The sequence below is a fragment of the Hordeum vulgare genome, chromosome 6H, assembly GCF_904849725.1.
Source record: "Hordeum vulgare subsp. vulgare chromosome 6H, MorexV3_pseudomolecules_assembly, whole genome shotgun sequence".
In the NCBI taxonomy this organism is placed as follows: Eukaryota; Viridiplantae; Streptophyta; class Magnoliopsida; order Poales; family Poaceae; genus Hordeum; species Hordeum vulgare.
The window spans coordinates 204,709,703-204,722,463 of NC_058523.1; the positions used below are offsets into that span (position 1 = coordinate 204,709,703).

At 43.1% G+C, this 12,761-nt stretch overlaps 1 protein-coding gene across 1 annotated transcript; it reads left to right on the forward strand.

Annotated features, from left to right (window-relative positions):
- The first annotated feature begins 1,228 nt into the window (after positions 1-1,228).
- On the forward strand, positions 1,229-10,455 carry LOC123406345 (serine/threonine protein phosphatase 2A 55 kDa regulatory subunit B beta isoform-like). The gene is given in 16 exon segments (XM_045099848.1): positions 1,229-1,342; positions 1,345-1,408; positions 1,411-1,593; positions 3,228-3,331; positions 3,410-3,505; positions 3,978-4,097; positions 5,211-5,411; positions 5,590-5,681; positions 6,855-6,973; positions 7,852-7,975; positions 8,133-8,256; positions 8,762-8,830; positions 8,915-9,006; positions 9,099-9,176; positions 9,554-9,621; positions 9,711-10,455. Coding segments are annotated over 16 exon segments (1,770 nt in total). The 5' UTR covers positions 1,229-1,243; the 3' UTR covers positions 9,848-10,455.
- The last annotated feature ends 2,306 nt before the right edge of the window (positions 10,456-12,761 follow it).

Consider the following 12,761-nt stretch of genomic DNA (forward strand, 5'->3'; position numbering starts at 1 on the left):
AGCGCCAACGTGGAACGACAAGTATGTCCATGGCTCGCCCGGTCCGGGATCTTCTGTTGTTTTTGCCGACACCTGTTCTTCGTGTGTGCAAATGGTCCGAATGTTCGAGATGTTTTTTCGAGACAACAATACCGACGCAGACTTCAAGTTCCTTCACGTGTTCACCAGAATCGAGTTGTGCGAGAAATGGACGGAGGTCCGGCTCGCTCTCGCCAAGGCCAAGGACGGCGTCTACAACCCGGACGTGCCTGTCTCAGGGGCGGCAGAAGGGCGGCCTCATGGCACTAAAAAGGCGAAGAAGGCCAGGGACTCAGCGCCCGCTTCCAAATGACTACATGCGTCGATCAAACAATGCATCACAGACGCCAAGAGTCACTCCGCCATGAGAGAGGAGAAGTCTGAGGCGAGGTGGTCAGCGTTGATGACGAAGCAGGACGCCAAGCTCGACCTTCTCAGGACCAACGTGGCCGCGAAGAAGCGCAACACCGACCTGGCATTCCTAATGAGAGGAGGTGACACGACGACGATGGATCCGCACATGAAGGTGTGGTACTTGGCGGAGCGGAACCTCATCTTGAACCTCATGCCAGGACCGTCGGCGACCGCGTCGACACCGATTGTGACCACATCGCCAACGCCGACGACGACCACGTCAACGATGAGCACTGCGACCCCGTCGCGTACGCCGACCTCTCCCGCCCCTGTAGGAGATGATGATCTTGCCATTTGATTTCTATGTGTGCGCCTCCCGCCTTTTTGATCGCCGAACTATTGACATGATGATCGTCGACGTGTGGTGGTGATCACCGACCTCTGGCATGATGGTCCTCGAACATGTGTCTTTTTGGTGCGGGAAAGAAAACTTTGAATTTTAAATACGCATCGAGGCCGAAACTTGGGGATGCAACTCGGAACGTGAGCCCTCCCAAACCGAAAAAACTTTCGTGTGGAACGCCTATGCCGAGTGCACGGAGAGGGGGGGGGGGGGGAGGGGGGCAAACGGGTGGAAATGCTCTTGGTGCTCGGATCCGCGTCTACACCTTACTCGTCGGGGACTGCACGATAGTCCCTAGAGCGCGGGACTATCCGACGGCTACTCACAACGATTGAAAGATGACACTCTAGCTTGCACGCACGGTCCACCGGCGGCCTCACGTTGGTGCTTCGCCCGATGACCTACTTTTTTCGTGTAACAAGGAAAACTGGACAGCAAATTCGTACTTTTTGGGGGACCAAACGCGAAATGCCTCCTCCCCGCAGACAGGAAAGGCAGAAAAGCGCGAGCAATACAGGGGCGCAGGGGCCGCCTGGAACTCGCTCTCCACATCATTTGGCTGCAGCACCTCACCTCACCTCGTCTCCACCCCTCGATCTCCGTCGCCGTCTCCCCCCATTCTTCCAGGACCATCCCCCCCTCCCGATCTACCCCGCCGACGCGGTCGAGATCCTCGTTCCATGGTGTCGTGACGGCGGCAGCGCTCATGGACCCCAAGTCCCCCGACGACCGCCCGGAGGCGGCGGCACCGCAGCCGCTAGAGTGGCGGTTCGCGCAGGTCTTCGGCGAGCGCGGTGCTGGCGAGGACGTGCAGGAAGGTAAGGCGGCCGCAGCTCCCGTGCTTTTGCTACCCGTGTCGCGCCTCGCGAGATCTACCCACTTTCGCTGGTGGGGGTTTGACGCCACCGCGGCTCCTCAAGACCGCGCATTTCACTCAAGGGATGCGGGGATCTCCTAGATTCGGGCGGCGGCGCAATTTGCGAATCGAGGCGGAGGTTTCGCCGTGATTTGGGTTGGAAGCGCTTGGTTCCAGGCGTTGTACTGCTTGCATCGTGTTTCTCCGCGATCTAGTATGGTTCGTGGCTAAATGTCGAGCAATTTATTACGGGCGGTCGGGTGCTTAGCTAAACCTCGTCACGTGCGGGAATCAGTTCATGCAGTAAGCCTTGTAGAATTGATTCTTGCTGCAGGGAGATTTTGGACGTGGTAGCTGGTAATGTTGTTACTTGTTAATGCATCATTGCCTCCATGCCAGTGAGTCGTGTTAACAGTAGGAAACTGGAATGTTTGGTGGATTCGCTTAGGATATTTATTGGCACTTCACAGCGTGGTATGCGGCTGTCGAGTCCAAAGTCCAAAACTTTGTGTGATGAATTGATGACATGTGGGGATCGTGGATGCGCTATTGTTTTATAGGCCTTGAGATGGCTGGACAATAAATTTACGAGCTTTTGGCCGATGGACTGGGCGCAAATAATGTGTAATTGGTGCTTCTGAGCTGTAAGTGAGTGTGGCGTCGTTTTGTGTCTAAGCCATACCATAATATCCGCAACATTTGGCATTGGACACTCAGGGTTCGTAAACACGTCTAGTTTGTACGGCACAAACAATGTTACAGCTTCTAGCTTTTTATGTCTTTTGCGGAACAGCGAGGTATACCTTTTTATGCCTTTTGTAACAGATCATACATAGGCCCTATGTTGCCATTTGTAGGGTTGTTAAAAATTGACCATAGTGGTATCCTAAATTATACCTATATTTTCAAGATATAGACATGACACACAATTTCAGTCTTACATACATTCCGTTGAGGTCAGTGTTGCAGTCCGTTCAGTTCAGTTTGGTACATCTTGCTCTAATTTTAGCCATAGTTTTCTATGAGCGGCCTTACATCATTATCACGACCTAAAGAACTTTAGACAACCCATTTGTACGTAATATGATGTAGTTCTGATATTCTGGTTAATTGTTACCAAAACAAAGCTCTCACCCCATTTTTCAACGAATTGCTACCACAAAATTAGAATTCCTACAGAATCCAGCCCTATTGATCTTACCCAGTTATCCGTTACATGTTTAACATGTTTCCATTACCTGCTATTAAGGAGCTCTTTTTGTAGAATACACTCCAATTCTTTTCAGTGATGGAGAAATTGATCACTTGCCAACAGATAATCAAGCATAATTTTTCCCCAGCAGCACCCATGATGTTTGGTTCCTTTATAGGAATGTTCAGAACACATAAACTTGTTTGAATGCTTATTCCTAGATTTACCATCTGTGTATAGAGTTAACATAGAATTGGTAATTCATCTCTTCAGTCAGAATTGTCTGATACATGTGGTTCCATTCATTTAACTCGACGGTTTTGTCAATTGACTTTAATATGATTTCTTGGTTTACTGTAGTCTGCCAAGTCATATTTATATTTTGACTAAATTTGTTGTTTCAGTTGACATCATCTCTGCGATCGAGTTTGACAAATCTGGTGATCATCTTGCCACTGGAGATAGGGGTGGACGTGTAGTTTTGTTTGAAAGAACTGATGCCAGGGGTGTAAGTACCACACCATGCAAGTTTTGTTGCTTTCTTGCTTAAATCTATTGTGCCCATAAAATAAAGCTATATATGCAGAATGCCAGTCGGACAGAGCTTGAGAGACAAGATTATTCGGTGCCCAGGCATCCTGAGTTCCGCTATAAAACTGAATTTCAGAGTCATGAACCTGAGGTATGTTACTTTGGGTCCTTGGCCGTAAATTACCATGTTCTATATGTCTCCAGCATCTTAGGTCTCATGCGGCTTGGAGATTTTTCTACAAGGAAATATCCAATCTGACTGCATGTTTTCATTTTGTGTTAAATCTCTGGAGATCTTTTGCCTCGGAGACTTGAGTTATAAGTTTGTGACAGAACTTGGATGAAATCATACTATGTCTGCATAATGTGTTTTCCCACTTTGTACGGTAGACATAGGAAATTGTCATCAATACACATTTAGAATGTGTGCAGTCCTTTAATGTTTTGTTGACCAATACACATTTTGTAAAGTATCTCTTAGTTTTAGTTGCAGGATAAGCTTGCCAGCAGAAAAGCAACATAAATCATTTATACTGCTATTGCATGTTATCTTCTAAATGGAACTATTGCTTAGTAATATCCTTGAGATGTGATATTTCCTGATCTATATGTAATGTATGTAGTTCGATTACCTAAAGAGTTTGGAAATAGAGGAGAAAATCAACAAGATCAAGTGGGGCCAAATAGCCAACAATGCACTCTTTATCTTGTCTACAAATGACAAAACAATCAAGTACTGGAAGGTATGTATAAATCAAGTACTGATCATCAGAAGCTTGCTGGATTTATTTTTTCTGGTCATGAGATCTTTCCTTCACTAGTGTTTCTCTAGCAATGTCATGCTTGGAAGATGTATCCATTGCTTAATGTACTCCCTCCTTCCCATAATATAAGACATTATTACATTAAATATGTGAGTATATTGGATGTAGTAACGTCTTATATTATGAGACGGAGGGAGTACCAGATACTGTTGGGCACCTTAGGGTGGATTTACAGTAAATCTATTTTTTTCCATTTATGCTGGCTTGTTTGATCAAGATAAATATTGTTTTATACTTATGATTGTTTACAAATACAAATGAAGTATTCAGTTTCTTCTTTACACTGTTAATAGTTCGCAATCCCATTGCTTGCCTTCTTGTATCAAGTTACATTGGTACTTGTCAAACTAGTAACCGTGTACGTGCAATGCACGTTAATATCAGGCAGTGTTTTTTCTGAGTGGATATTAGGCAATATATTAATTGCATCACACACTAATACTGGCTAGATCTTAATTGCAGGTTGATATTAGGTACTCCCTCCGTTCCTAAATATAAGTCTTTTTTAGAGATTTCACTAAGAACTATATACGGATGTATATAGAGATACTTTAGAGTGTGGATTCATTTATTTTGCTCCGTATGTAGTCCATAGTGAAATATCTAGAAAGACTCACATTTAGAAACGGAGGGAGTAGTATATAATCAATTAGTTGACGCTGATGTTGATATTAGGTATACTATTAATCAGGGGAGGGTGCTAAACACATTTAGTGCTAAACACTGGGTCAACATAGACCATTGGATAGGCGTGGTTGAACATGTGAGATATCTTGAATCTCCGCAACTCGCTCCTTTTATATTGGTATAGATGTATGGGCAATCAATGCAATATGTATTACTGCTTTGTTATATCTGCAGCCGGAAGACAAGAAACTGAATACAAATGAAGTATTCAATTTCTTCTTTACATTGTTAATGATTCTCAATACCATTGCTTGCCTTTTTATATTAAAAGTTCATTTGCACTTGTCAAATACAAAGGTAGTCCGCGTGATATTGGTGCCTTACTGCTTTGTCATATATCTGCAGGTGCAAGACAAAAAAGTGAAACGAATTTCAGTAATGAATTTGGATACTTCCCAGAGTGCAGACAATGGGACAACTTCTAGTTCGAGTACCAGTAGCTCTAGAGGCCTTCCTAATGGAGGATCCTCAGAAAAGTCATACAATTATGCAAACAACGATCTGCCATTCCCTCCTGGGGGATATGCATCATTGCGTTTGCCTGTGGTAGTTGTACTTAACCCCCTTTATCCAACATCTGTAGTTCTGTACATTCATCAGTAATGTATGCATTTAAAATAACGACAGTATCTTTTGTCATGACAAGACACTTGTAAGCTTTCTGGCAAATTGTATGTAAGTTGTAATTAACAAATCTGATAAGTTTCACTTATTTCGTTTGCAGGTTACAGGCCAAGAGTTAAACCCTGTTGCTAGATGCCGGCGTGTATATGCACACGCCCATGATTACCATATCAATTCCATTTCAAATAATAGGTTAGCTTCCTGTTGAGTTATAGATGTCTGGTCAAACTGTAATATTTTGTAATCTGTGTACTTGTTTTACTTGCTCTTGACATTGCTTACATATCCCCTTCACTTGGTCTTATTATCTTGTTACCCTTGCTATTTTCTGTCTCTTTTCTCTGTTTAATGTGGAAACTACTCCCAATGTATTTCTCATATTCTTTCCCAATCTAGAAAGCTGCCTAAGCTTTCTCTGTGTTATCGGGTGAGAGTTTATTGTTCTCATGACTATTGTGTACGCACAAATTATACTCTTTCATGGTGCTTTAACCTTTCTTTATCATTTTTTCTTATGAGTTGACCACCTGCCTCTTAGTATTGTCGCACAGTTTCATTTCATAAGTGTTCACCATGTTGTGCTTTAGTTTTCCTTCTGAAGTTTTGGCTAGTATATTGTGTCATGTTTTTTCTTCATCTCCATGTCCTGTACAAGTTGTTCTGTCATCTTACAAAGTAATCCATACTTGGCCATTAGGGCATGACTATTGATGCCTGGGTCACTTGTTATTTTTACATTATGTAGGTAATGTTGTTGCATACTAGGGCTAGGGAGAGGCTCTCGCCCCTGAAGGCAAGATAGAAGTATTCTTCTAATTCTTGCTCGCTTTATTCCTTGTAGGGGTTCCTCTTTTTGTAGAGGCCTAACGATTCAATCTAAGTAAGAAATCATGGATATTATCTCTAATTGGCTTACGCCCAAGCTAAAAGCCACATTCCTAATCTAAAGATAAATTTCGGAACCGAGAGATCATGGGGACCCTTTCCATAACTTCGTGCTCAGCGGGCCATGTATGACGTACATAACAAATGTACACTCTGTCTTTTTGTCAAATATTAGTTTAACAGAGCAGCAGAAGCAAGATATAAGTTATGTTTTGCCTAAGAGATCACTATTTAACCTTTCTGTTTCGTGCATTTCTTTAGAAATTGTGATATGGCCTAAAAGGTTATCATGATTTAATAACCCTATAAGAAATACGCCATGTGTATTGCACATAAACTTGTCCTGTGGCAACACTGGTCGTCACTTTGGATGACTTGATGTGATTGGCTTTCTGCAACTGATATATTTATATGCTTTATGAATGACACAATGCACGTGCATTATGCTGATATCTTGTTCTCATGTTGTTTTGCTTCAAGTGATGGTGAGACATTCATATCAGCAGATGATCTGCGAATTAATCTGTGGAATTTGGAAATCAACAGTCAGAGCTTTAACATTGTTGATGTGAAGCCTGTAAACATGGAGGATCTAACTGGTAAGCTTGTCAGTCCAATAAAAACTACTCCCTCCGTCCCATAATATAAGAGCGTTTTTGACACTACACTAGTGTAAAAAACCCTCTTATATTATGGGATGGAGGGAGTATTTGGTTAATTTATTGTTAAGCATGCAGTGTTATCTAACTGGTGGATGAAATATAATTCTCTATTAAAAGATGCGTAAATATAAACATGATCAGGTAATTTTATCTTTTGTTTAAACCATAGACCTTTTTACCTTGCAAGCGTTGCCGTGCTGCAGGAGTTATCTTCTATGCAGGGCCTCCAAGTTTTCTTCTTAGTCCCTTTTCTTTTCCAAAAAAATATATTATCTGCATGGCCTATTGTTGGAACTTGGATCAACAAACATGCATCAGTATATACCAATTGGATCTTTGAGTGGGTCAAAATTTCTCTGATGGATTGTGGACAAGGAAGATGGGATGAAAGGCAATTCCTATATACTTCCAAATACCAAATTCTTGATGATTTATCACTCTGTAGCTATATGTTCGCATCCTAGCTAGCAATTCCTTGTGATTAATAGCAGCAGCTTATTTCATGTGATGTCGAGAAATGCAGATTCATAGTGGTTCTTGCTGTATAGGGAAACCACAAGTAAATAAAAAACAAAGTAGTCTGCATCAGCTGTTGCTGCTCAGATACAAAGCTATCTTATCTTGAATTTGTGTTTCCCCAATATTTTCTCTTGGTTAGCCATTGTGCAATACCTTTGGTCTTTGTTGTTAATTTTAAATATCCGCATGTGATTATTTTTTAATGTCTTATATGATTCCTGTCACGTCAGTATTTATTCCTCTTCCTTTTCCCTGTGGTAATATGCATCACATGTTATATTTCTGTGAAATTTCAGAGGTGATTACATGTGCGGAGTTCCATCCAACTCACTGTAATACACTAGCCTATAGTAGCTCAAAGGGCGCTATCAGGCTTATTGACCTGCGGCAATCAGCACTGTGTGACAACCATTCTAAGCTGTTAGTAATCACCCCTTGCACTTCCTGATGTAACAGTTATCCTTGTTTAGAGGGCAGTTCGCAATGGAGTTTGAAGGATTACAAACATTTCAAGTTCAATTATTCAATTAAACTTTGCACACACTGTTCTCTAATTCGTGGGTACCGTCTTGTACAGATTTGAGGAGCATGAAGCACCTGGATCAAAATCCTTTTTTACGGAGATAATTGCATCCGTTTCAGATATAAAGTTTGCAAGGGATGGACGGCATATTCTTAGTCGTGATTATATGACTCTCAAGGTTTGTAACTGATCTATCTACGATTTACTCATTGAACCTTTCTGGCCTTTTGCTCCCTTGTGTAAATTGAATGCAAAAGTTGTCTGAAGAAATCAAACTATCGATTTTGATACTAATATCTTGTCGACGTGTTCATCTTGCACTGGTCTTTGAGGCATACTGCTTTCATTTTTTATGTTATGGATAAGCTGCATTAAATTGATGGTTGTCTGTGTCAACTATTATTCCGTTTCTAAGTTCCTTTAAAATACAGGGTTATACCATTTTCTTTGGTCTCTGCAAAAGTCGATTTTCACTCTGACTGGCTAGTAACATGGAAATCTGAAATCTTCTTGGTAAATTTTGTATGTCATGCTGTTGATTCCAACATTTCTGCATGATATATGAAAGTGAATGAATATTAAAATTTCTGGGTTGTGGATTCTTTTGTTTTCACTTTGCTTTCTTAGATAAAAAGTGATTTGCTGCTTATATCTGTAGTTCAATATCCTTTGTCTTTCTTCAGTTATGGGATCTCAACATGGATTCAGGCCCAGTAGCAACTTTCCAAGTTCATGAACATTTAAGGCCTAAGGTGAATTTTTCCATCCGAATGATAGAAAGTAGCAACGTCAAGACCATCTATGTTTTAATGATGTGTTGATCTCATCTGTTGTAGCTTTGCGATCTATATGAAAATGATTCAATCTTTGACAAATTTGAATGTTGTCTGAGTGGGGATGGTCATCGTGTTGCGACTGGCTCTTACAGGTATTATTATTATGAGCTATAAAAGGTGGTAGCCATTGTTGAATTTGTAACTCATGTATGCTAACTTGTACTCTTGTTGTGCTCTACTGTAGTAACTTATTTCGTGTTTTTGGTTGTACTCCTGGAAATACCGAGGCAACCACTTTAGAAGCAAGCAGAAACCCTATGAGGTATGCCATTGTCTTATGATTTTATTATTTATGTTTATATTGTTATGAACGAGTTATACTCTACTTGGACATGGGCTAGTCCAATTTCTGCATAATTCATAAGCACCTTGCATCCGACATAATTCTATGCTTCACTTCGTGCAATATGGAACTGCCTATTCTCCTGCTATTCTGGAGCTACCTAGATTTCTTCTTTATGTTTCATTTATGATTCATATGCCAAGTTGGTGGGATTACCAAATACTCACATAGGTGTACAGTGACCAATTAGTAGGTATAAACACAACAATGTTCACTGACCCACACTCTTAACATAAATTATGTTTTCTAAACCTGGCTAATTATTTCTTCGTTTGTTGGGATTGAAAACCGTATAGGCGTCAGGTTGCTAATCCAACAAGGCCTACAAGAACACTGACCTCTTTGACCCGTGCTGTGAGGAGAGGTAAGTGTCTCTTGTATCATAGATCTGATTATTTCTGTCACATAGGTAGAGTAGATTGACGTACTTCTCCTTGTGCAAATGTTGCACAGGGGGTGAAAATGCAGGAGCCGATGGCAATGGGAATTCTAATGACTTCTCAACAAAGTTACTCCATCTTGCGTGGCACCCAACTGAGAACTCCATTGCGTGTGCTGCTGGAAATAGCTTGTACATGTATTATGCATAGGGAATGTGCTAGAGAAGATTCACTGTTTTTGGTTTGTGCAACGTGAAAGCTTCGGCCTTGCACATGCAACCAGAGAAATGGTGCAGAACATTGTCATCAATTCTGTGATTGGGGGTCGGAAGAGGCGGTTGGCACCCAGGGGATGGATATCCTCCAACTCCAAGCATAGCAGACTATTTCCTTCTGATTCTTTAGTAAATGTGAAACACAAATTCTAATCGCACGATTGTAGCTGCATGTGTAGCCAAAACACCAGCAGTTGGAGGACAGAGCAGAAGATAGCAAGGCTGATTCTAATTTCACTTGGTCCCAGGAAATATCTGCTTACGGTGGATGTAAGAAATTTTCTTTTCTCTTCATCAAGTGTAATGTAATGCCGCCTAGCCAGGTTTAACCATCTGCTGTCACCAACGGTGAAACATCTGTGGACATAAATTATGACTTGTAGCCCCCCCCTCCCCCCTCTATTTGTTGGTGGTCGAAACTTACAATAAGTTTGCAGGTGTGACTCAACTCCTGCTGCATGTGATCGGCTATGACCTAAGTTGTATATGCTACATTTTGCCATGCAAAACTCACAACTAATGATATGGATTCTTGAGTATTCATGTCTGGCTTTTGCAATATCTATGCATTTTTGCAATCCTCTTTAGATCGTGCATCAATTTTATTACACAGTAATGCCAGGACATACAATTTTATTACACGGTAATGCCAGGACATTCTGATTAGCTCCCTTGTCAGAAGAATATTTGATTTTTCTTATATGTACACAGTCACTAGATTTATTGAAATTCTTATAATTTTCCCGTTATGTTTTTTCTCTATGCATGTTGTAGGATTGGAATCCATGTAAAATTTTACAGATGTATTAGTTCTTTCTAACTATAATTATTTAGGTATAGAGTGAGAGGGAATATATGATTACCCTTATATATTACTAGAAACCAGTATACTACAACCGGATATATTTCATATGTGTACGATGTGCTTGGTTCGTCGGTTTCTCGCTTCTTAGGAACTCCAAGGAGAAAGACCAACGATGGTTTCTCGCTTCTTAGGAACTCCAAGGAGAAAGACCAACGACGAGGGCATGACAATCACATAGTTGATCAATAGGAGGACATGTTGAGGCACAACTGTCACATAGTTGATCAATAGGAGGACCTGTTGTTGCTAGGGAGCCTGGATGTCGCCATGACGTGAGACATCGTCGACGACCACCATCCTCCATGGTTGTCCTTCCCGTAACTTGAAGGTCGGTGGAATATCTAGCGGTGCATACCTCTCGCACTAGGGACCAGCGGGGCAGCTAGTTGCCCCAGCCTAGCGAGCCTGGATGCCGCCATGACGTGAGACATCGTCGATGACCACCATCCTCCATGGTTGTCCTTCCCGCAACTTGAAGGTCGGTGGAATATCTAGCCGTGCATACCTCTCGCACTAGGGACCAGCGAGGCAACTAGTTGCCCCGACAGGCCCATTGTCCCTAGCCCTCTCGTGTGGCAGAGTGATGCCGCGGTGAACGCGGAATTCGGCCACGACGACGTCAAATGTAGTGGCGATGCGTAGATGCGCTTCCGTGGTGGCGTGCAGATGCGCTTCCGCGGTGGTGCGCAAAGGGGCTCGGGTGGCGGTGTTTGGAGGCGCTCCGACGATGACACAAACATGGCGTCGGAGTCGGCCCAGAGCTCGGCGGGGTGCGGGCACCGATGGTAGCGGAGGCGAATGCTGGGCTCAATGGCGGACCACAGTGGTGGAACCAACATGGTAGGCGACAATGTCGATAGAGGTGGGCGGTGGTGCCTCCGGCGAACGGCGATGCCCTCAGCATGCTTCGACCGAGCTGCTGTGGCGCTTGTGGCTAGTCAATCTATCGAGCGAGACGTTGGGAATACGGAAGAAAACGACAACCTGAGCAGTGTTTTGCAAACTACTCCCTCCCTCCTATAATGTAAGACATTTTTCGACACTAGAGTAGTGGATTACAAGCTGAATACAACTCTAAAGTAAAACGAGTGTAAGATTTACAACGCCAAAACGACATCCCAAGTAGATCGCATGGTTTCTCTTACACTTTTATGTTTTACGCTTGTAAGGCCAACTAGTACGCGTGATCCCATCTTGTCCAGTCACGTTCGTTTTGGCTCAAACGGACAAACGAGCCACCCGTCCCAGCGCGCAACCCCATCCTGAAAACGTGTTAGTTTTCGGGCCAGCTCGACCCATTCCACGCGCAAAGTTGAGCCAGCTTTGCGGTCGCGTGGACAATGAACAGACGGGCACGCATCCTCTCCGCGTCTGCGTCGGGCCCTTGTGTCGGGTGTCCAAATACCTCCCACCGACCGTAATCAATGCGCACGGTGGTTGGGCCCGCAAGTCAGCCACCCAGACGCCTCCCGCCCGCGTCCTTTTTTATAGGGGAGCCTGGACTTCCACTTCTCCGTCCCCATCCACTGCCCCCTGCCCCTTATCGGAGACACCGGAACCCTACCACCATCCACCTCGCTTCCCATCGGCCATGGGGTTCTCAAAGTGGCACCCTAGCAAGAAGACCAAGCACGACCACGAGGCTTGCTGATACACCAACGCATAAAAAATCTATGAAGTATTCATGCCATATTTACCTATGTTTACAATACTTTTATATGATTTTGATTCACTTTATATAATTTATTTAGAACTAATCCGGACCGGCGTTGTTTTCACCACACGTACAATGGTGTTGTTTTTTGTGTAGAAAATAGAAGTTCTCAGAATTGCCCAAAACTTTTTGACGATTTTTTTGGGAAATATGAGAAATATCGGAGCGAAGAACCACCAGAGGGGGGCCACCTATGGGTCACAAGCCAATAGGGTGCGCCCATCCCCTGGACGTGTCCTGATAGCTTTTGGGGCCCACATGGCTCCATTG